The sequence below is a fragment of the Cariama cristata genome, unplaced genomic scaffold (assembly GCF_000690535.1).
Source record: "Cariama cristata isolate BGI_N322 unplaced genomic scaffold, ASM69053v1 scaffold909, whole genome shotgun sequence".
Classification (NCBI taxonomy): domain Eukaryota; kingdom Metazoa; phylum Chordata; class Aves; order Cariamiformes; family Cariamidae; genus Cariama; species Cariama cristata.
This window is the reverse complement of record NW_009637196.1, coordinates 44,504-67,715: the sequence shown is the minus strand read 5'-3', so window position 1 is coordinate 67,715 and position 23,212 is coordinate 44,504. Positions and strand designations below refer to the sequence as shown.

General features: G+C 42.2%; 2 protein-coding genes across 2 annotated transcripts in view; one reads left to right on the top strand and one right to left on the bottom strand.

Annotated features, from left to right (window-relative positions):
* Window positions 1-87: 87 nt before the first annotated feature.
* Window positions 88-7,153, top strand: LOC104167809 (SWI/SNF-related matrix-associated actin-dependent regulator of chromatin subfamily A member 5-like; the record flags this gene model as incomplete). Its single annotated transcript, XM_009708184.1, has 9 exons — window positions 88-207; window positions 437-547; window positions 1,086-1,199; window positions 1,403-1,525; window positions 2,786-2,918; window positions 3,928-4,046; window positions 5,051-5,263; window positions 5,733-5,843; window positions 6,856-7,153. Coding segments are annotated over 9 exons (1,110 nt in total), but the record flags the coding sequence as incomplete, so codon positions are not given.
* A 1,773-nt stretch (window positions 7,154-8,926) lies between these two features.
* Window positions 8,927-23,212, bottom strand: part of FREM2 (FRAS1 related extracellular matrix protein 2) — a gene marked incomplete at its 5' end in the record, with an annotated part of 58,786 nt that continues 44,500 nt past the window's right edge. Inside the window, 12 exon segments of the mRNA XM_009708183.1 lie at window positions 8,927-9,436; window positions 10,191-10,337; window positions 10,421-10,608; window positions 11,650-11,776; window positions 13,728-13,862; window positions 14,789-14,916; window positions 15,172-15,276; window positions 16,024-16,216; window positions 17,631-17,962; window positions 18,253-18,384; window positions 20,393-20,696; window positions 21,913-22,071. Coding sequence (XP_009706485.1) covers window positions 8,927-9,436; window positions 10,191-10,337; window positions 10,421-10,608; window positions 11,650-11,776; window positions 13,728-13,862; window positions 14,789-14,916; window positions 15,172-15,276; window positions 16,024-16,216; window positions 17,631-17,962; window positions 18,253-18,384; window positions 20,393-20,696; window positions 21,913-22,071 — 2,460 coding nt within the window.

Sequence of the window (23,212 nt, the reverse complement as noted above, 5' to 3'; positions counted from 1 at the left end):
AAGGGGGGAGATTCTCTTTGGTCCTCTTTGATTATAACAAAGTACCTTTCAAAACTGCTACTTTCTCTTCTCTCTTCCCCCGCCAAGACTGCGGAAATGAATGAGAAACTTTCAAAGATGGGAGAAAGCTCACTCAGGAATTTCACAATGGATACGGAATCCAGTGTGTATAATTTTGAAGGGGAAGACTACAGAGAAAAACAGAAGGTAACATCTGCATTTCTTTTGGAGGAAAGCAGTAAGTTGTGTGATTGAACTCTGTTTATTTAAGAAGTGTTGGTTAAAATACAATGTAATCTATGAACATAGTTTATAAGTTTTATTACTTATTTAATAAGTAGATGTAGACCTAGTTTTATATAAAACTTGTCGCTGGTCTAAATATTTTGCAAGGCTTAGTCCTAATATTTTTTGGGTGGTGGTATTTGTTTTATAGCTGGCATTTACGGAGTGGATTGAACCACCTAAACGAGAAAGAAAAGCCAATTATGCTGTGGATGCTTACTTCAGAGAGGCTCTGCGAGTCAGTGAGCCCAAAGCACCCAAGGTGAGTTGGCTAATTTAAAAAAAAATAAATTGTTCAACTGTGCATGATAAGTGGTTAAAGCTGAAAGTGAGAAATAGGGCTTTACTCATAAAAACTGCTCTATTCACTTTTATACATTGGGGAGGCAATTTAAATTAGAAAAATCCAAAGGACTTGAGAGACACTTCTGTGAGGAAAAAAGTAAGAGCAGGATGAAACTTGCAAGGTGTTAGGAGGGTAAGATCCAGGTGTTTCGTATTTTATTTTTATTGAAGCAGCCGTTAATTTTCCTTACCTGTGGAAGATTTCCTTGCTGGCACCTCCTCCCAAAAGACCCTTTCCCCTTTTCTCACAGGTCTTTTACTTGCAGAATTCTTCATGGTTGTACTTGTCCCTTGCATGGGGTGGCCTTTTTTTTTTTTTTTTTAAGACAGTGCATGTTAGTAACAGTAAAGCTTTTTTTTTTTTTTTTTTTCCCCCTTTATAAACTGAAATCACGTCTTACAAGCAGATTGAGAATGTGAAATGGAGTCAAATACAAACTTTGTATGCTTTTCAGGCACCACGGCCTCCAAAACAGCCAAATGTACAGGACTTTCAGTTCTTCCCTCCACGCCTCTTTGAACTATTGGAAAAAGAGATTCTCTACTACAGGAAAACAATTGGGTACAAGGTAAGTGGAGAATTCGTGCATTGCAAGAGTTTACTGCATCAGTAGCGGTATATGTACTTGTCCTGCCATTCAGGCTAATTTAAGTAAGTGAAATAAAAAATCACTTGGAGCTGAACAAATGAATAGGTTTTATTAGACAGGTGACGATTAGCAATTACCTGTGAAAAATTAATCAAATTTTACATAATGCAAAAACCTTTCAGGTACCTCGTAATCCTGATCTGCCAAATGCAGCCCAAGCACAAAAGGAAGAGCAGGCTAAGATTGATGAGGCAGAACCTCTTAATGATGAAGAACTAGAAGAAAAAGAGAGGCTTCTAACCCAGGTATAGTTGGGTCTTGAGCAAGACTGAAATCATTGTGTTTTACAGTGTTACGGGAACATTTCTTGGTCATTGAGTCACGTGCCATAGTTAACACAGCTGCAAATTTTGGTTCTGACTGAAAAGAGGTTTGACATTGGCCTGGGTACCTTTGACGAACGCGCACCAAATCAGTGCGCTGAGCTTCTACCGAAGCTGAGCTATGTTCTGCGTATTTTAAGCCCGAAGAGTAAGAGCCAGCCCAATGTCAGAGTCTGGCTTCCCAAGCTTGCAGTGGCTGTAGACTGTGACAGCTGTGGGCCCTTGCAGAGCTGCACGTGCTCCTTCCCACATTATTTAAAGCCTAGCTTCTGCCCAAGTATCACTCCCATGTTGGAAGTGAATCCTGCGGGATGAATAATCCCTTTCCCTGCACTATGACTGCTAGTGGATAGTGTCCCTCTCTTAAAGAGGACAGGAGCTGAACAGGTATATAACCTGGTAGCGTGTACATTTAAATCGTTTAAAACTGGTTAATGCCTGTTACACCTTATTTGGGTATTATATTTTCATACTGTATTTTGGCAAGTGTGGAATAACAGGACAAGATCTCTTGCTTGAGGAGTAGTAGTGCAGTGGAACAGTTCACTATTAAAATCAGTACGTCAAGTAAGCTGTGGCTAAATTCAAAACATGGCTGGCAGAACATTTTACTGCCAACTGTTTGTAAGTTTATTGCTAATATGAAATTAGCCTATTTTGGGAGCTGATCCCTTCAGCAGTACTATTTCTGTCCCTACTGAATATCAGCACGAGGTAGCGTTAGACCTTCTGAGGAAGGTTGACCAGGGAGAATGGCTGATGGTATCTGTGAGGCACTTGGTGAGCCTGTTCAGCAAAGCAAAACCATCATAGACACTGCTTGCTTCACCTGAGGGATTTTGCTTTTTAAAAAGTGATCCCAGGTTCTTTTTCTTTCAGAGAATATTGGGGGGGGGGGGCAGATTAATTTATGAGCTGAAGACTCTCTTATCCAAAACTAGTAGGTAGTTGGAGAACCAGTGCTAATCCTTATGCAGTATTTAGATAGTGAGACTACAGTGACTGGAGTATAAAAAGCCCAGTTTTTCTACTAACAAACATTAAACTGCAGAGAAAGCAGAGGTTTAATACTGTTGGAATGATGGAAACGTTACAGGCACTTTAAAGACAGGTATTGAAACCAACTTGGAGATGGACAAATCCTGAACTTCTGTGCAATGTTTCCTTTTGATTGCTATAAAGGGATTCACTAACTGGAATAAGAGAGATTTTAACCAGTTCATCAAAGCTAATGAGAAGTGGGGCCGTGATGACATTGAAAATATAGCACGAGAAGTGGAAGGAAAAACCCCAGAGGAAGTCATTGAGTATTCAGGTAACTAACTAACTTACTTTTTAAGTAGTCAGCTCTGTGAGTCCATACCTAATGCCACTTTCCTAGTTTGAACTGCCTATAACCATGGTAACATCTTGATTCTGAGAATTTATTACATGGCTCTTTAAGATTTCAGGGTAGAATTGTACTGATGGATTTGGGATCTACTGATCTAGATTTTACCATGTTTAGCTCCTGCATAATTAAAGCTGTACCAAAACGTGCATGTAAACTATTACTGGCCCACTTCAATATATCCTAAATCTACTCTTAACTGCATAGTGCTGTCTTCCATTCTTGTTAATGATTGCAAAAGGAAATGCTGAGAAACAGTACTTAGCTGGAGGGATTTCACTTCTCCTTGTATTCATTAACCAACCAGTAGTTTTCTTGAATGTGTATACCTTTATTACCTCATCCTCATCAAGAGTGGGATACAGTAAACATTTTGTGACTGAATATATGATGATCATTGGGTTTTGTAGCCTAAAAGTCCACTTGGCTACTTACCTCTGATGTCTCAGAAGTGCTCTCTACTGTAGGGCAGCTGCAGGGTACATAGCAGCTTACAGATGTGAAAAGCTCTTGTAAAAAAACCTTTTATTTAAACACCCAATTGTCTTTTAGACACTTGCTCTTGTCTTTGGCCATTCAGTTGCGCTCCTGCTTCCTTCTGTAAAAATGTATTGCTGTTATAGCAGTTTCCATTTTAAGAAGCTTTTTTGTTTGAAGAGATTGGCTAACAAAAACCTTTCTGGCCTCTACCGCACCTCGTTTAAACTGAAGACTCCTGTATCCACTCTCCCTTCAAAATAGCATTTGTACCACTGCAACACATGATAGCAGGAAGTGACGGTTCCTCATCGGTCAAAGGCATGCCCATTTTTATACAGCAGTAAGTTCTGGTAAAAGGAAGTAACATCTAACACCTTTTTTTTTTTTTCTTACGGTAAAATCCCCTAACTTTTACAATGCATGATAAGAAGCTAACCAATTGTTCTTTTCTTAGCTGTGTTCTGGGAAAGATGCAATGAACTCCAAGACATAGAGAAGATCATGGCACAGATAGAAAGAGGAGAAGCCAGAATTCAGAGACGAATCAGCATAAAAAAGGCACTTGATACAAAGGTATCCTCTTTGCTGTGTTTCTTGCTGCCTGTATTTCCCTGTGCCCATGAGGTGAGATGCAGGACTCCACGTCTAGCTGGTGTTACTAACGTGTGAAGACAACAGGTTGGGCATGGTATTTGCCTCTTTCGCATAGTCCCCAGCAGTGGCTTCCTATAGCTTTTCCATTCTATAGAGGTGCTGTCCTGGCTGATAGCTATGACGATAACTTAAGGTGTGGCCTAACCTCTTGTTCATAACAATCGTCTTTATCACAAGACAGATTGTTCATAGTGCCCTAGAACACGCTCCCAATAACTTACACGTGCTTTTTGAAGAAACAGAATTTCTTCTGGACCTGTGTAACTGAAAATCCTGCATATCTGTTTGGAGCACTCACTTACTTAAAAAGGGAAGACTTACCAAGCAGAGGAGGCTTTCGTTCTGATCTCTGTTTTGCCAACCAGAGTTTGGTAATGAACAGATTTGTAGTAAATTAAGACAGCGTATCAGAATCCTGTGCCCCCCCCCCTTCAGGTTTGACCAGTTCATCATCTCTTCTAGGGAAGTCAGGAGAGGAACAGTGTCTGACTCAGTTAACCAGAGCGCAGCTGAAACATGTGCTATAGTCTCATGTACCTTTTTACTCTGACTCTGATTTTGACCATTCTTGAGGATTTGTATGTTAGAAAGAATCATGGCCATTTGAAACCTGGCAGATCGTGACTATTTTTAAATGTAGTGACAGGTCTGCAGTCTGCTGTTAATCAATCAAAAGCTCACAGAGGTGTCTGTTGTCTAAAGCGGAATTTACCAGGTTAGATGGTATTAGTAAATGCACTGTCTCGAACCCACCGTTCCTTACATGCGGTGACTTAGCACCCGAGATCATAGAAGATCTATCTTTCTAGCTTGCTATTGTTCATCTGCCTGTTTTCATGTGATGCATTGCTTTCATATAAAACAGTCCCATGCCAACTCTGAACTATTTCTTAGTTTTATATGATCTTATTTGTTTTGTTTAGATTGGCAGATACAAAGCCCCTTTCCACCAGCTAAGAATATCGTATGGTACTAATAAAGGGAAGAATTACACTGAAGAGGAGGATCGCTTTCTAATCTGTATGCTTCACAAGCTAGGATTTGATAAAGAAAACGTCTATGATGAATTAAGACAGTGTATCCGAAACTCCCCACAATTCAGATTTGACTGGTTTCTCAAGTCCAGAACTGCAATGGTACGTATTAATCTGGTTTGCTTTTTGTTCCTGAATGCCTATGGCAACACAGTTCTACACCAGGCTAATTCAGTAGCTTCTGAAATACTGAGATACGTGCATGTGTAGAAGACATTAAATTTTTATAGGCTTTCCAACAACTGTAGTGGATGGCAAATGCAGTAAACTAAAAAGTCTTATGGGAGGAGAAATTCAAAATGCCAAGGTACTGTTTTTCAAAATCAACATGAATCTGAGTTAAATACAAACATGTTTTCAAAAGCAAACATCTGTGATCAGATCCATTCCTGTAACTGTAATCAGATCCAGTCGGTAACTATCAGAAATATACTTAATTCCCTTTTTGCTCTGCCAGGATATAGCAAAAAACTTTTACCTACTTATAGGCATTTCTAATATTCTAGTATGATTTTTACAGTAAGTTAAAAATGCTGCCTAATGTAGTGAGTGAGTATGTTGTGCAATTTAGGAGCTGCAAAGGAGATGCAATACTTTAATCACCCTGATTGAAAGAGAAAACATGGAACTGGAAGAAAAGGAAAAGGCAGAAAAGAAGAAACGCGGACCAAAACCATCTTCGGTAAGATTTAAAAAGGCATTTTTGAAGGCAGGGTGCTTTTCTAATTGTGTAGGAAAAGTGATATCTACAGTTATTCAAAAACAACAACAAAACCTTACAGGGCAGCGTTAAGAGCTGCTTAAAGTCCACGCCATCATTCAGCTAGTACCGTTGTGGACGTCAAACAAAGGACAATAAGCTTAGGTTCTAAATTGTACGCCATCATTCAGCTAGTACCGTTGTGGATGTCAAACAAAGGAAAATAAGCTTAGGTTCTAAATTGCAGCTCACATGCTTTGGAGCAGATTTGTTTGGCCTTTAATTAACTTTTATTCCTAAAGACATTTATGTATGTTTACCACTGAGGGACGCATAGGCGATGCAGACCATTCATTGCACTTTGAGAATGCTACAGCTCTGTTCACAAGTGTTCCTCTGTCAACTCTGCTGTCTGCCATCTCTTGCATGAAAATGGGCTTCTAGAGCTAGGATTTGGGAAAACAGCACCTATGCTTGACTAGTGTCTTTCTTTGCTGACTAAATTGAAAAAGTAGTGCAAAATACACAGGCCTGTTTTGTAAAGGAAATACCAACTTTACCCATTTTCTTGCCTAGATTTGTTGCTCAGGTTGTTCTTGCCTAGAGGTGTTGTATCAAAAAGTTACAAGTGCAACTTGGTTTGCACATGTGCAGAAATCAGTAAAGTTAAGAGTGGTGGAATAATCAGTTTCTGAGAACTATTCACAGAATATTTCAACAGGTGTTTAGAAATGCCATACCAATAAAAATTATCCTTATTTACTTCTTTATGCTTTTTACCTCTATGAATGCATACTCTTCCAGAATTGGAAGAATACAAAACAACAGCTATCCCGAGGAGGATGTGCGTATCTGCCATATTACAACATTTGCAATTTATCGTGTTTTAAAGCTGCCAGGGTGTAAATCATTTCCATCTGCTTTGACTTAAAACATATTGCTTGGTTTCAATCTTACTGTATCACAGTAACTTAGTAAAAACCTTACCTTACAGGCACAGAAGCGCAAAATGGATGGTACTCCTGATGGTCGTGGAAGAAAAAAGAAGCTAAAGCTGTGAACGCCGAATTTTTGTAATCGCTAAATTTAAAAAGTAGTTCTTTAATTTACGGGTCTTCATAAGATGTACTGTATAATGCTCAACTATTATGTCATTAAAGGACATCGGGTTCATCTGTTTACTGAACCAGAAACACAGTACTTAAGGTAGTTTCACTTTTTTAAATGCAACAGCTGTGCTGAATTTTTTTTACCATTAACACTTGAAGTAATAAATAGGCTTCATTTATTAATAAGGCTTCATGTGACTTTTTTTCATTAATGTTTCCACTCGAGTACCTGTTTAGTCATCCCCAGTTTAGTCATCCCCCAGTTTTTTTCTCCTCTTAGAGTGTTGTGAACACTTTTCCATTATGTGACCAATAGAGCTATTTAGTTGTGTCTTCTTGTTACCAGCCAAACCCCATTTCCAGGAATTCTGTGGCTCTAACCTTACTTTTATGGAACTTAATTTCACTGCACAAATATACTCTGGTTTTTGACAGTCGTGGAAAAGCCAGGTATTTACTTCAGGAAGTAATGATCAACATACATGCAGATTGGAACACAATTATAACATTTTTCTGCTTAAAATCTGTGCCAGAAGAAAGGCGTCAGTCACACTGAGGTTTGTACTTAATTAGCATGGCCTAAGGAGGGTAGAATTGTTTTTATTGGCAAACAGCTGAAAACAGATTGAGTAACCCTACTTTGCTCTTCAAAAAGTCAAAAGAAGTTGGGTATGTACAGCAGAGGTAACAGCCAATCTTGAATTGGCATGGCAGCCCTAGAAGAAATCAGTCTAACTGCTTACACTTTTTGTGTACCCTAAACAAAAATGCTGAAGCCTTTAAGAGCACCTCTTTTCACAAAAAAACCACCCAAACACCATCAAAAACCCAAACCAAAACAAGCCCTGATCATGCCTTTACCACTAGCCTAAATAAAAACCTTTAGAGGAAGCAGAAGGGAAAGATTTATTAAATAGCTGAGCAGCACTTCATTTGTGCTAATAATTCAAGTGCCAGTGTGCAGGAGGCAAAAGGAACTAAACCTTAATTTCCCAAATGGCATCCTATTAGTTATAGAAAATCCATTTTCTTTCAAGTAGAAGTAAAAAGTGAAGCAAAGTATTTAGATGATACAGCTTTAGATGATACAAGTGTGTTTCCCCCGTGTCATCTGGTAAAATAAGCTATGTTTTAGAAGTATTTGACTGTATTTTGATGCTATAATGTCTGTATCAAGCAAAGGAAGATGATAGGCAATTATTGTACAACATGGGAAAGCAGTCATTAGTATTGCTCTTAAGTACCAGAATCTGTTTCAGGATGCCTGAAAGCACTTAATGCCAGCACCTAGGCATTAACGTACTCTTTTTCTAGTGTGGCTTTACAATATAGTCCTAGTTCTCATTGATCACATGTAATGCTCACCTTACAAGATAATTGCAAGTACAGCCTTACCTGTGTGAGGCTCCTGTCCATATGGCTGAGGTCCTCATTATAATTTGAGACAAAACTGTTGGTGTCACTCATTTAAAAGAACACCATCATCATCTTTAGCTGCCATTCCACTACTACTATCCCCGTCTTCCTTCCACAGCAATAATTATTTAAAAAAAAAACAAACACCCCGACAGCAACAACAACAAAACCCCAAAACCAGAGGAAAGCTGGATACTGTACATGTAATCAAAACCAGCATCCTTCTAGGCATCAACCTTCCATGGTGGCTATAAGGCACATTTACAGCTGCATATCGAAAACATTAAAGAAAATATGTTCAAAAAAAAAAAAGAAATCAACTCCCATTGATGGAGTACTAGTTTGAATTCTATAAATTAGTCACTGGCACATGACCCTAGTACACCAACCCTGCCAGAAATAGCAGCCTATTACAAATAATTGAACCAGGATTAGAACTAGAGCAGCCAATTGTCTGCCAAGGAGTCAGCCAAGAGTTAGATTTGAGCGTGTGCTTTTTGGTGAAATTACATGCTAAAAGATGAGCCCCCAAGAAATCAGCTAGACGTGTGAACTGTCACTGCTGCTGTGGCGTGTGGTCACAGTTTCACTGCTGCTGGAGGGGCTGATGGGCACTTTGCTTTTCCCAGCAGAGGGCTGTTTCCTCTGCTTCAACAAAACAAGAGTTATGACCACAGTGAAGATCAGAATGAGCAGTCCTGCCAAGCCTCCAGTAATGGGTACAATACCGTTTCCAGAGTCCCCGCTTGTGATTTCCAGAACTGGCAGGCGATGCAGCGTGTCAGCTGGGACCGTGTCTTTCTGGATGATGACAGCTTTGTCGGAACGGTCAAGTGCAATATGCTGTATATTCGTGCCCCTGTTTTTGTCTGTGCCAATGTCTGGCATGAAGACTGGGGCGTCTGGGTTGGCTCTTCTGCTGCGTTTACCTTTAGCAGAGGACAACACACTGTGGTAGTCAAGACTTCTTTTGCCATTGTGCCTGCGTGCATTTTCCTTCGCTCGGACCGTGTAAATAGTGTGAATGTACCATTCTCGGCCAGCTGCCACCTTAAAAAACAAACCAAACAACAAAAACCAACACAAACCACCAACAAACCCCCTCATGCACATTTACTACAAACTGGAAACCACCAAGCACCAGATTCATCCAGACAGATGTCCTAAGTTTGCTGCCAACTATGTCTAATTCAAGTCAAAAGCAGAAATAGGCACGTGGAGATAGGATTAATCTTTTCTTCATGCAGACTGCTGAAGGAAGGCAGAGAAACTTACGGTCTAAGAGAGCCTATTTCTTTCTTAGTGTTAATGCAGAAAGGCTACTGCATTTACCTAACAAAACACCAGTCTTAATTTAGGCAAGAAAAACCCCGCTTCAGGAAACCAAAAAAAGACTTCAGGAATTTGAATTAATCTGACCTAAAGCAGGATGCATAGTTCTCTCTTTTTATTTCATAGCTTATACAAACCAATTATCTTCCCCACCCACCCTCCCAGCCCCAAGTTGCAAGAAAATCAACTCTAATTTCCTGGTTTTCTCCCATGTAAAGGGAGGTCATGGTAAGCTAAACCATGTGTCTTCTGCTCCCGGTCCCCTTGCTGTCTGCACTAACAGCTCGCTGTTATAAAGCAATGCTGTCATTGTTTCTACACTGTTAGGGAGAGGGAACAAAGTAAATGTGTTGCTGAAGGCCATCTCTGACTCGCATAGCGCCCATGATGAGCTGCATGGTCTGTTCTCCACGCCAGATGTCTTTTAGCATGAAAGAACTTCTGTGATTGATTGACTTACCAGACAACTTACCTGGAAGAGTGGAGCAGATGACATGCTGAAACCATCAGAGCCAGGCTGTTTTACTAGAGGAAAAGCATCTGCATGATCAGCTGCTAATGTAGCATGAAACTCCAGGTTTCCAAAGGCTCTTGCTTGTGTCTCTGGTTGAGCTTTATCCTAAAGGAAGTTTAGTATTTCCAGACTCATATGGAAATCAGGGATTTAAAAACGCATGCTAGCGCAACTCTTTGGTTACATACCAGGATCTTGAATCTGTACAAGAGGGAAGGCGAGTCAGCCAGACATCCGTATTCCTGATTGTCCGGGCTGTACTTTGGCACGTACCCATCGGCACCAGTGCAAAGGAACACCTTCTCGATGTTGCAGCTGAAGGAGTCACCGAGATTCTGAACTGGATCCACCATCACTCGGCCATAGATTTCAGATCCTAGGAAAGCATATTAAGACATTTTACATTATACCAGTCAATTTAAAATTATGAAATCAACTTATTATCAAACCATTGTTCTTAAAAGTTCTCAGGACAGGAATTATCTGGCTTTAAGTGTATTTCCCGTTGCACATGAAGACAGTATGTTCCATGACTGTTAGTACTAATTTATCATGGGTTTTAGTCTTATTTTCTGATGTGTGGTTCTTAGATGGCGCAGCTCTTTTTTAAGCAAGTTTTTCCCTTCTCTTCACTAGAGGGCAACCCATATTCATATATAAGAAACTACCCAACCTGCTAGCATTATATCAAGCAAAATACAGTTCTTAACAGGACATTTGGGGTTCAGACTGACAACTCAAATAAGGGACCAATTAAAACCAAAATTATTTCAGGTCCAATTCTGTCATTACCAGGAGTTTCCCTGGAACCTAATAACAGCTCCAGTCAGTGAGTGAGCACAGTGTGAAAGCACCTGCCCTGGGCCAGAACTCAGGGAAAAAAAAAAAAAAAAGAAGAATGAGTCTGAGCAGCTTGGCTGAAGCCAGCTGCAGTTCTTGTGCATCCAGTCTGCAATTGAGAACAGCTGCATGACCAAGTCAAGGAGCCTCCAGTGTACAAGTATTCAATTCCTGCATTTCTGACTAGAATAACCTAAGCACTGAAATTACTTAGCCCCCTCAAAATGGGGCAAAAAGTTCTAGTGTGGGCAGCTTCAAAGCAAAACAACCAGAGTGAGGGGAATGTGTGATTATGCAGGAACCGAGCAAGAGTTTTCAGAACTGCGGTTTCAGGTATATGCACCTAAATTCTGCCCTTGGAATGCTTTTCCTCTCGGAGCCCATAAACAGAACCAAAGCCTGTTTCAATTACACTAAATTATATCATATTTTAGTGCTTCTGTATTTTACTTTTCTGCAGTGGAAATACATAGACCACGTAGGGGTTATAAAACTAGAAAAATATATATTCGGCTCTTGTTAAAAGTGGTTCTGTTTTAGCTTTCATAATACGCTGAATGTACAATTGCCTTTTTACCTTAGGTAAAGGCTACATCAGCTCCTTCTCCAAATCCCATTGATCCATCAGATATCCAAAGTTCCTTTTTGGACAGCAGAAACATCTGAGTATTTAGACTGAACTCTGCTGCCACTGGGTCACTGACCTGTGAGGAAAAGTGAAATTAAATTACCAAAAAAATGCCTTGGTTGTAGCTTTACAATGATTGTACTGATGTGCTGATCAAACCTTTCAGCAGTACACAGCATTTACAGGAATCCCTCCTACGTACGTACATACATACACACAACAAACCTCCCGTTGCACTTCTCATCCTGACCCATTAAAATACACAATTGTAGTGCTTTATTTCAATGTTGCCCAGTAAAACAGCAAATCGTATCTGTTTCCTCAGATACAGGACAGCAATGTATCTTTTCAGTGACACTTGCAGAAGTTACTGGGAGAACAGGGCTGTGGGCAAGAAGCCAGTAAAACTAGATGAGGACCAGAACCTAGCTCCACAACTCCTTGCCCCTACTCTAACCAACAATCCGCATATTCAAACCAACAAGCACAGGGTGGGAAACCTCATCTGCCCCTACTCAGCCCTGATTGCACTGTGGATGTTCCACTTGGGATCTAGAAGCTGCCTGCAATTTGCCCAGGAAAGTAACCTGGGCAATGGCCCACGCCTGGAGATGACACAGGAGTTGCCCTGCAAGTAGGTTAACTCCTCCGGTGCAATGGAAGGTCCCTCCCAGTCACCACCGTCCTGCCTTCCCCACCGCAGACACCTCCTGGCTGCAGAAGCCCAGGAGAGCCCAGCACGTTTGGATGGAGGAAGCTGGCACCAGGCCGCTGGTCTGTGCCTGCCCCGTGAATCCGACCCTCTGGAGTGCTGCGAGACCCACTGCTCGTGTAATGCCAGGGCAACATCAAGGGCAGCAGAAGGCTCTCCGACATAGAAATAAAGAACTAAACTGTCTCACACCACTATTTAACTTTGTTGACTACAACAAACCCAGCATCTAGGGGTTAACAGTCATAAGGGTGTGATTATATAGATAGAAGTGCAAAATTAACTTAATATGCAAATGTCTCCACAACTCTGGTTATTTCCTTCCTCATCAAATCATTTCCCTTTTCCTGTGTAGCACTCATGTCCTGCATTAAAAGGCGGCAGCATGAAGACTATTGCTGAAGCAGTATCTTTAAGTAACACCGATTCAACATCGATTGTTTGAGCAAACAAGACTGAGACGTGCATTTAATACAGTTGTCTCCACTCTTGCCACACATGGCATGCAACTGGATAACGGGATAACAGAAGGCTAAAGAGCAGTTTTGATGGTCAAAAGGGCTGAACAAGCTCTGACTGACACTGACAAGGCCTCTTTGGGGGGGAAAAATAAAAATCAGGGCATTTTTCATGTATTGACTGAAGGATGCAATGTTATACTAAGAGGTTTTTAAAAGTTTGGTATGTTCACTGGAAGTTAAGTCTCAGAGTCCTTGGGCTCCAAATGCTATCTGGTCTTTAACAGTCCACAATAAGTTACTGCTACTTGGTGCACTGCTTTTTTTTTTTTTTTTTTGCTTTAGTATATACAGCAAAATTGTCACAAAGCCACACTAACGCTGAATGAAGTGTTTCCCATGGCTTGAGAAAAAGACCCTCTTAAGACAATTCTGTTACATTGAGTCTAAAACCAACCTCAGGACTACATTTTTGAAAACTTAGAACAAAAACTCCTTCCCCTTTCAGCTCCCGCCCTCCTGAAAAAAGCAGCCAAGTACTTGGGAATAGGTTAGACTATGAGGTAAATAAATGGAAAAAGAAGATTTTAATTACTGGAAAAAAATTTGTTTAGTTTGATTTCATCTCTTCTGAGAAGATAAGATCTAGAGCAATCTACAAACACTGTAAAACTCCTTCTGAAGCCATCTGAAACACTCCATGATTTTCTCCTGACAACTGGTACTGGATGGCCTATGCCAGAACATCTCTTTCAGTAGTTACAGAACACCTGCCTTTCAGCCTAAATTTGCTTTTGGCTGGTTTTGCCCACGAGGCTTCATAGAAAACTGTGTAAGTCCAAAGTAAAATGGTGTACCTGTTGGAACCTGATGTCCAGATCAAACGCAATTGGGTCCCGCGGGTTGCAGATGACAGGAAGGGCATATTGCTGACCGGGCGCAGCGGTGCAAGGGATGAATTTCACAGTGTAGGTACCCGAGTAATCGCGCACCTGGGAAAAGATTAGAGAAATTAATGTTTCTCCACAGTCTCTGAACAATCATTTTTTCAGCTTATATTGCCCCTGAGCCGAGCTGAATTCGCAACAGCGTCCTAAACACCTTCACACACTTGGACATTGCTGTTTACGATCGCAGCGCTTTACGGCATGCAGGAAGCGTGTGCACGAATACCGCCAGCACATTTTAGCAGCATCGGCAAGGCACTGACACGTGCTGTCTCTCCTCTACTTCTCTGTAAAACGAGGACTAATACAGACTACCTACTATCAGGCCTTTGAGGGACTGACCTTGCTGCGGCGGTGGTGGCAAACATGTCAATGTCCAAATCTGACATACTAAATGTCTCTGAAGAGAAGACGATTTTGGATGGATTTTTAGCAAACGCAAATGGCTCCTTTCCTGCCACTCAGCAAGAGCTGAATAACTGGGCTGTGTCCCTCTCACAGAAGCAAGACACTTTCAAGCAAGGATCTTCTGCGCTATTGGAGGCACAGGCTTTGGGGCCACAGTAGCTCCCACTGACTCCTGAGCTCAGCAGGAGCTAAGCAGCTGTGCCACATGTGGGGAAAAATCCAGCTCCTCAGAAGAGCAGCAGCAACTCCTGGATCGTGGTTTCCTGGCAATGCCAAGGGAGATAACATAAAGTCAAACTCTTCAAGAGAGGCCACAGCTCCAGCACTGGCCTGCTCAATGAATGGTGCCGGCTAGCACTAGCAATCGCATGGGTTCAGGCCTCTGGAATCAAGCTCTAGGGATACCAGGGACTTCTGACTGTTCATTGCGTAATGAAAATAGATAAGTGCATCCAAATGAGTTGATGCTTACTGATCTCATATTGCAAACGACTACATGGAAAGTACGTTAAAAACTGACATTCCCTTTGCTTCCCTAAATTCAAGTTTGAATGCAAACTCACAGCAAAGTCTGAGATAAAACTCCACTGCTGCACAGGCTGGTGGAAGGTCGGCTCGCTTCGTAACAGACTGAGTGTAAACGTGAGGCCAGGGTGGTCAGCAGACATCACCATTGATGCCAGAGACGTTCCTGAAAGAATAAAAGGCAAATTGTAATTTGCCATAACTAATACTGATGCCTGGCATGCTACAAAATCAGCACATAAAAATAAAGCAGCAAGAGAATGGAAAGAAATTAACTTACACCCCAGAAAAGGAAGTGCCTCTGTTACTTATTCCCCTTCTACACCGAGACGGACCCTTTCCTGTGATACCTTTCTTCCCTGCCAGGCAGACAGCACTACAGACACTCCAGCTAGGACAGGCGGACAGGCTGGGTACGCACCCGGGTGGGACATCACCAGCTGGCCTCGGAAACGAATCTCTGTTCGGAAATTCACCACTAGTCGCCCTTCGTCATTGATCCGCATACTCGTGGGATAGAGGGAGCCTAGGGAGGAAAAAGCCAATGATTTTAGCACGAACATTTCCCAAGTGCGTTTTTAAAGGAAGGCTCTTTATATATATTCTGCATCTGGAGATCTGAAAGATTTTGCCCTAAAGCCTGGTGCTCTTCACAGATATGAAACCCTGTTTTGAGACAGATCTTCAAAACCCACCAACTTCAGAAGAAATGCACTCATTTACACCTGCTAATTGTTCAATCCATTAAGGCAGATTTTTTTTTTTCTCCTTTCTGCTGACATAAGACCAGACTCACCTGAAGTATATCCGCATATGCTGATAGAGTGCAGGCGGGAGAAAAAAGAGGTCTGGGACTTTTTGTCACACAGACACCAAGGCTGCTCACTCCAGTAAGGTCCCTTTTGCAGGCACTTCCCCTGCACGGGGCTATGTAAGTGCTTCCGTTACCCTGTAACTGTGCACCAATTCAGCACTGGAGTCTATCTCTCCATAAGACATCTGCTTTAGAGTTGTGCATTAATTTATCTCATGTTTTATAGCTTAAAAGCAGCGTGCAATTGAGGGAAAATTCAAAACATCTAGTTTAGTAACATATGACATTAAAAACCGAACATAATTGTCCTTTGGATGGGTGTTCTAACTGAGAGAGTCAGCGTGCTGTTACTGCTTTTGAGATTCTCAAGGCTAAAAAGCATCAAGTTATTGACCGTACATCTCCCATCATCAGAACACAGGATGGAGTTTAGAAGTGGCAGCACCTGGAACAGCTCACCTTGGAGCTCTGATTCAGGAGGGCTGCCTATCCCATCTTTCCACAGGATAGCTGTGTCGTACACAAAGGTAAGTCTCAGCTCAGACCGCAAATCAAAATGTTGCCAGTCACCGGTGGCAGCGGGGGAGTGGAAGACATAAGAGACATAGAGAGGCACCCGCAGAGTTACGTACGACTGCACCAGATTTAAGACCTGAAAAACATTGAGGTACCAGGTTACTGCATGCAACCTCAAAAAAGAAATTACTTTCACTGCCAACCTTGCATTCTCATGAGCTGCACTCTTTCAACCTAAGCAAAAAAACCTGCATGGAAACGTTTTTCGTGTGTTACTGATATCACTTATTTCAGGTGCAAACCACCTTGCTTGCTCATGTCCCCAAATCTTTGCCAATTTAAATAACAAGGTTCATACCTCTCCAAAATAGGGACCATGTAAGATTTTGCTTTACTTTGGAATTTAAAAAAAAAAGTCTCCAAAACAAATTCCATAGAAATTGAAGGTGGCCTACATTAAAATTCCAGATCAGAACCACCAGATTCCTTAGCATTGAGAAATCAAACACAAATTTAGAAATGAGTCCCGTAAGTAACACCCACCTTTACAATAGATTGAACTCTATATATGATGGCACCTTGAAACACTGCAATTTAAAATTATGATCTGAGTTATGGAGGTCTCTCTCTACCAAGCAACCGGAATGGGTGGCCAAGCAGATAACTAGTAAATAAATCGTCTTTGGCCACTGAGCATCAGTTGAGCACCTACAGAATGGGAAAGCACCAAGCTGCTGAGCAAAGGCTGATTCAAGGCACAGTCACCACAGAGGCTCTACAGCCCCCTGAAATTTCCTCTAATTTAAGTGCAATTGCTGTAGGGCGCTTGTGCGTTGGGTTATTTTCCAAGTAAATGCAATGTGCTGTCAGACACCGGGCAGGGGAGCCACCGTGCCTGGGCTGGGATGGATGTTGATGTAATTCGCATCAAAGACCTGGAACGATGGCCTGTTTTACTCAGGAAAATTACGTGTGTGTTTGTTCCTTATCAACCAAACTTCTGTTTATAAAATCTCACCTATTTGACAGCTCTGCCTAAAGCCCAAACACTGTAAACCTAAATGAGAGCTTCTAATTCAAAAAAGCGTTTTGAGGGTTTTTTGTAAAAGAGCATTTTTTTATGTAGGCTTAGAACACATGTCCGGGGTCAATAACATACTTACACATATGGTTTACTTCTATAAGGCAATAAAGTTGTAGCCTCTCTGAATATGTTGCTACACGGGCTTTGGCTCATAGCACAAGCACGTACAGAGTTTGGAAAAGCTCTTTGAGTCAAAAAAGCAGAGTTTCTAAAATCCAGACTAGGAGCAACAGCAATGCAGTAAGCTGTGCCTAATCACCAGGAAGATGAATCACGTCTGTGTACGGAAATACAGTGCAAAGGAACAAACCTGTACTTCTAAAAATATTTGTGCCAAGGGAACACGTATCAAGCTGCTTGCATAGTGACTAAATCCTTTCTCACGCAATCCTTAGTACCACTTTCTGTTGGACTTGCGCTTCCAAAGCCTCTCATTGAGAGAGGAAGGTGCGTCAGTGCCACATACCTGCCCATCTGTGCCGATGGAGCCACTGCAGTCCGTCAGCAGCTCAGACACATCGTAGTAACTGTTGAACTCCCAAAGGCAAGCCTCAAGGTTGAGGTTCTGGTAGAAACGCAAGGTTTTGGCAGACCGCAGAGCACTGCTGTACTGGTAAGGCGATGTTTCTCCAATCACTTTGGAGTTCTTAGTTTCCTTTGTAATAAACCCATGTTTGGTCTGGATCTCATTATAGTCCAGTAGGTTGGAGCACTTGTGGTGTCCCACACGAGTGCCATCTGGGCTAAGCGTTAGCTCAAAGTTGGATAAGGGGCGCGTGGAGATAACCGGCAGCATTCCTAAAACATAAAAGTCACGTGACCCATTAACATCGTGAATGGAAAAAAGCAAATTAAGTATTCATTAACTACTTGTGAGCATATTTTTAGAGCTGGAGTCTGGAAACGTAAGAGGGAGGGATGCCCAGTGTTTCATCCATACATTAACCTTGCAATTGGCAAGTTGTTCATTAAATATGGATTATTCACGGCTCTGCCACAATGCAGCAAACAACTGTGGAGACAAACCTGTGGGAGAGGAAAAGTCCAAAGCAGCGCATGTTAGTTAACTCTCACAGTTTGACGCTTACCATCCATATGGGGCATTGTGACTGTCAGTCGGATCAGATTGGGATGGTCAGGATCATCTGGACCCATGTAACGAATTTTAGCTGAGAAAGGTTCTGCTCCTACTGTTCCTGGGATGCGAGGTTGGCAGAGACCTGAGCAAAGGGGAAAGACAGGTTGCGAGATGCCTGCTAAACTGTGTTGTACCCGTATTAAGCAGTTTGGAGATGTCTGTCCATAGAGCTAGGTCAGAAAAATGCAGAAACATTGACATGCTAACGAGGGATCTCCTCACAGCTCTGCCCATGCTGCCTGGTCTAACCCCTAGGGTCAAGAGGTCCTTTTCCAGAGAGGCAAGGACAGCGCTATGGAAACCCTTCAATGCCCAGCAGTGGCTGAGGAACCTGACCTCTTCCCGGTAAGGATTTGTTCTTCCTCCCTAGAAACTGGGAGATGGCAACTTTACATCAGCATTTACCTTGGCAGCCGTCACCTACTGAGATGAAGGGCAGGGTAGTTCACAATCACACCTGAGCTCTTGCCGCAAAAAACAGGCTGCCTGAGGGGAGCCAACACCTTGCGGACAACAGCTAACTGAAATACGCAGGTGCAGTTTGTGCTGTTCTGCGGGGTCCGCCACTTAGGCTGGAGAGGTATTTCAGGTCCTTTCTTTTTCTGTGTATGACTGAGGCAAAGATCATTTCTGATTAAATTACACAAAATCCTGGCACTTTAGGAGCATAGCTGTAAATCCACAGAGGAGCTATCGTGGCTAAAATGGCCACTTTAGACCTATAAATCTAATACTTAAGAGCCTCAGAGAACCTTGAAAACTTCACAGGTTACTGCCTGACTTGCTAACAATGGAAAGCCTCAAAGGGAGCTACTTTTCAGCCACTGAGCATGAACACAACTGCCTAAAACCTTGATGGATTTCACTCTGGATTACATGGCCAAAAGCTTCCCTTCTTTCCCCAGCTTGTGATCTTAACAAAAAATACTGCCTCTATCCACAAGCCTTGTCTTGTTGACAGGCCACTGCCGCTACAACAGGACCATCACTAATACCCTGGTAACACAAAAATTTTCAGTTCTTCCCACATAGTTCAATCCTACCCAGGGGTTTTGCACTGTGGCGGAGGAGACAGAGGTGAAGGACTCCGTGTAGCAGAGGAGAAGTAGCAGGACTGAACTGCACCAAACAAACAGAGAGCCGAGGAAGCACAGTAGGACCTGCTTGCATAGACAGTGTGCTAGTGCTTCTCTCACCCAGTGAGTATTTAATTATAGAGCCCAAATGAAACATTATAGTCTAAAGAGACAGAGAAAAGTCATCCCCTAGCACTCAACATTTTGGCCTCTTGAATGTGGAGATGCAGTAAAGTCAGGCTCCTGCTTTAATTTGGGCAGAATAGGACTTTAAAGTAACTGAACCAGTCACTAACTGATAGAGCAAAAAGATGCATTTTCCTCGTCTGAATTTCTGAGAAAATGCAACAATTAGACATACACATCTACATACGAATCACAGTTAAGAAACCCGAGGGATGTGGGCTAAACCCAGAATTAGGATGTCCCCTTGCGTTCTGAGGCATAGCCTAAGCTCTGAGCAGAGTTATGCGTGCAGTGCTGCAATATCTGCATTTCCACCTGGATTTCATGCCCCCACCCTTTTCCAGCACCTGTATTTTCACTGTCTTTAGTCTGCAGGTCTTTAGACAACATCAAATTCGATACACCTACAATCTGCTCTCAGTGTCAGTATCTGTGTTGCTTGAACTAAAACACATGGAAAGAGAGGTGTATTTGAAATACATATATTGAGAAAAGCAAAGGACCCAAGACTGAGGAAGTCAAATTCTGCTCTGCTCACTAGTTAAATTAAGTGTAAAAAATCATTACCACCATGCACCCACCAATCTTTTACACGTGGCCTATGACGGGCACAAACTCTTGAAATACCAGAGCTGATGAGATGATTACAAGATGCTTTTGCCTTTCACTAGCAACAGGTCCATGCGTGTATGAAAAAAAAAAAAAAATTTAACATAAGAGCACTAATGCCCTAAAACAAAACACCCCATAGCAGAGCACTATCAGCTACAAACACTACCTCGTCTTTTCCCCAGAAAGGCTACCTAATTCCTGTCATTAACAACTTACCTTCCCCTCTGTTTACTGTATAAATTGGACTTAGCAGCTCCAGACCTGCATCACCATTGGCATTCACAGCTCGAGCTGCACACTGAAGCCTGGAGCCTGCCTGGAAGTATATCGAATCCAGAGAGATGGATTTGGTGCTGGTAAAAAAAGTGTTGGAGTCCACTTCCCTCATCGGGCTGGTGACACCGTCACTCCCACTCGGCGCACTGACAAGCCAGCGGTACAGGGTCAGAGTATCATTGATGTTTTCCGTGGTGCAGATGGATCCGGTTTTGTCATAGTCTGAATACTTGGGATTGCATGCCTATGGGTTGGCATTTACACAAAATAAAGGGGGTTATCTATTCTTACCTACATCTGCTCCAGGCAAGCAAGCTGTTAAGCATTATTCTAACAGTATCGTGCTTATTACTAAAACTGTATCAGCAAAATAAACTTTCTGCAGGCACACTATTTTCCCCTTGAGGGGATGTGAATGAATGCCATGGGGCTTTTTCAATTGAAAGCAAGAACAAACAAGCGAAAACCCAAACCCCAGATAGTAGTGAGCTGTTGTTACAATTCATGTGTCACCTCTGACCATGCAAACCTGGAAAATGCCAGTGTTAACTCCAAAAACTGAACTCTTGACAACATCAAAGTCAGTTCTCCCAAATTCAGACACCCTAGCTTGAAAAATCCCAGCATGAAACCACTCCAATAAATGGGCAAATGTTAGAAATATAAAATGACTGGCCTGAATTCACACATCCCTGGCAAAGAGCTGCCAAGTTGCAACTGCATGCTCCCCAGCAGTCTGCTGCTGTTCTCACAACAGAATCAAGCAGGATTAAGATGCATGTGTGTTTTCTGCTAGTGCAAATCCCCCCCCCCCCCCCCCAAAAAAATCATCCTTGATCAACAGTTTAAAACACCTGACTTTACACAGAAGCAGCAGGCACACAAGTACGTGTTCCTCTGCCAGCTCTGCCTGGGAGAGCAGTCTCCTGCGGATGGGACAGAGGCTGTTCAGTCAACTTTGGTAAAATCTGCTCAGCTGCTCACAGCACAACTCTGCTCACAAAGCCCGGGATGCGAATCGTTTCTGGAAAGCTCTGTATGGCCCAGCCACCAACCTTTTTTGGGCAGCACTTATCTCCTCCTCACCCTCCTGTCTGCTCAGCTTTGGGTTTAGAAATCTCTGTTTTTCTGGCCCAAATTCCATGTGTCCCAGTCATCTGGTTATTAGTTTGACAGCACAGCCCAGTACCAAAGACCTATTTAGGTCAGCAAGAAACACTCACTGCAGAAAGAGCTGTCACAGGTTAGGGGTGTTAGTGACCCTCTCTTGGAAGCTCTCGTTCTCCGAGTTAGGTCAGCAGAAAGACCTCAAGAAACACCTCAAGCAAGTGCCTCTGACACAGTAACAGCCTGCTGCTTTTAGCTGTCATTTTCCAGAATTGAATATCTTTCAATTTTCTTACATGGTCCAGAGCACGGAATGAGTAAGTTGGATAAAAGTATGCAGAAACAAGCCTTACCGTTACACAGACAACAGGATAGCCAGTTGGAGGGTGTGGATACTCTTTGCTTTTAGCAGTATCATCATACAGCAGAAGTGAGACAACCTGGGGCACGGCTGGAAACGTCACATCTGCAACGCTGTCCATTTCTTCAATGTACACAATGGCTTTACTCATCTGAGTTGAGAGAGTGAAAAGGCTATGTATACTGCTGAAAATAAGAAATGGAGGGAGAAGGAGAAGTAGTGCCTGCAACTTAATTTCTGCAGCCAAGCTCATTCTGGTTTTACCCAGGATTCTTTGATAAAATGGTGACTTGTATTAAGGAAGATTCACTCCTCAGTGGTTTTTACAGGTTTTCCACTTAAAACCTGGTCACCGGAAACTAGCTAAAAATTAAGGAAGAATTAATTCTCCAAACACTAGGAAAAGGGAAATAAAAATATTCCAATTTTTCTTCAAAAACAACCTTAGTCTTGGCAAACAGTCAAACACACCCCCAGTTGCTCACTCACACCCCATCTTCAGCATGGCAGGAGGAGGAAACAGGATGAGAAAGCTTGTGGGTCCAGCTAAGACAGGGTGATTGCTTACCAAGTACTCTAATGGGCAAAACACACTCAACTTGGGGAAAATGAATTTAATTTATTGCCAATTAAAATAGATTTGGGTAGTAAGAAACAAAGACAAGTGTTAAAACATCACCTTTCCTCCTCATTTTCCCATGCTCAACTTCACTCCTGACTCATCTACCCCCCCCTAAAATGCTGCCACAAACACAAAATACAAAAACAAACCCCCAAACTCTCCTAAACTAATTCCAGAGACCACATAGTAGGCTTCAGCCTACACATCAATTTGATCTCACTTGACAGCCAGTTGAGGCTTTTACCAACTTCAGGATAAAGACTGTGTTTCAACTTTAGAGCCCCTGTTTTTAAAATAGTGGCCTACAAATTTATCAAGGTATAATATACATGATGTTTACATGATCCCAGGGCCATAGTTTCTCTGCATGTAGTAATTTACTGTATGTAGTATTGAAGTAAGAAGTTGCTAGTGTTCGAGTCAAATTAGATCTTAAATATAGCCCAAAATGGCAGGCGGTGCTCTTCAGAACTGTAGGAGCTTTAACACTTGCTATGCTCTACTCTGCTTAACCAAAATAAAGGAAGAAATGGGAGATGAATCTATGCCCATCCGTCCCCATTCGTGCCTTCCTCCCTGCCCACAGACCTCCTACCATGGGAAGGGGTGAGAAGGCCTCACGGGGCTGTACTTGAGCCCATGAAGTGGTGCAGAGCACGGACCAGAGCAC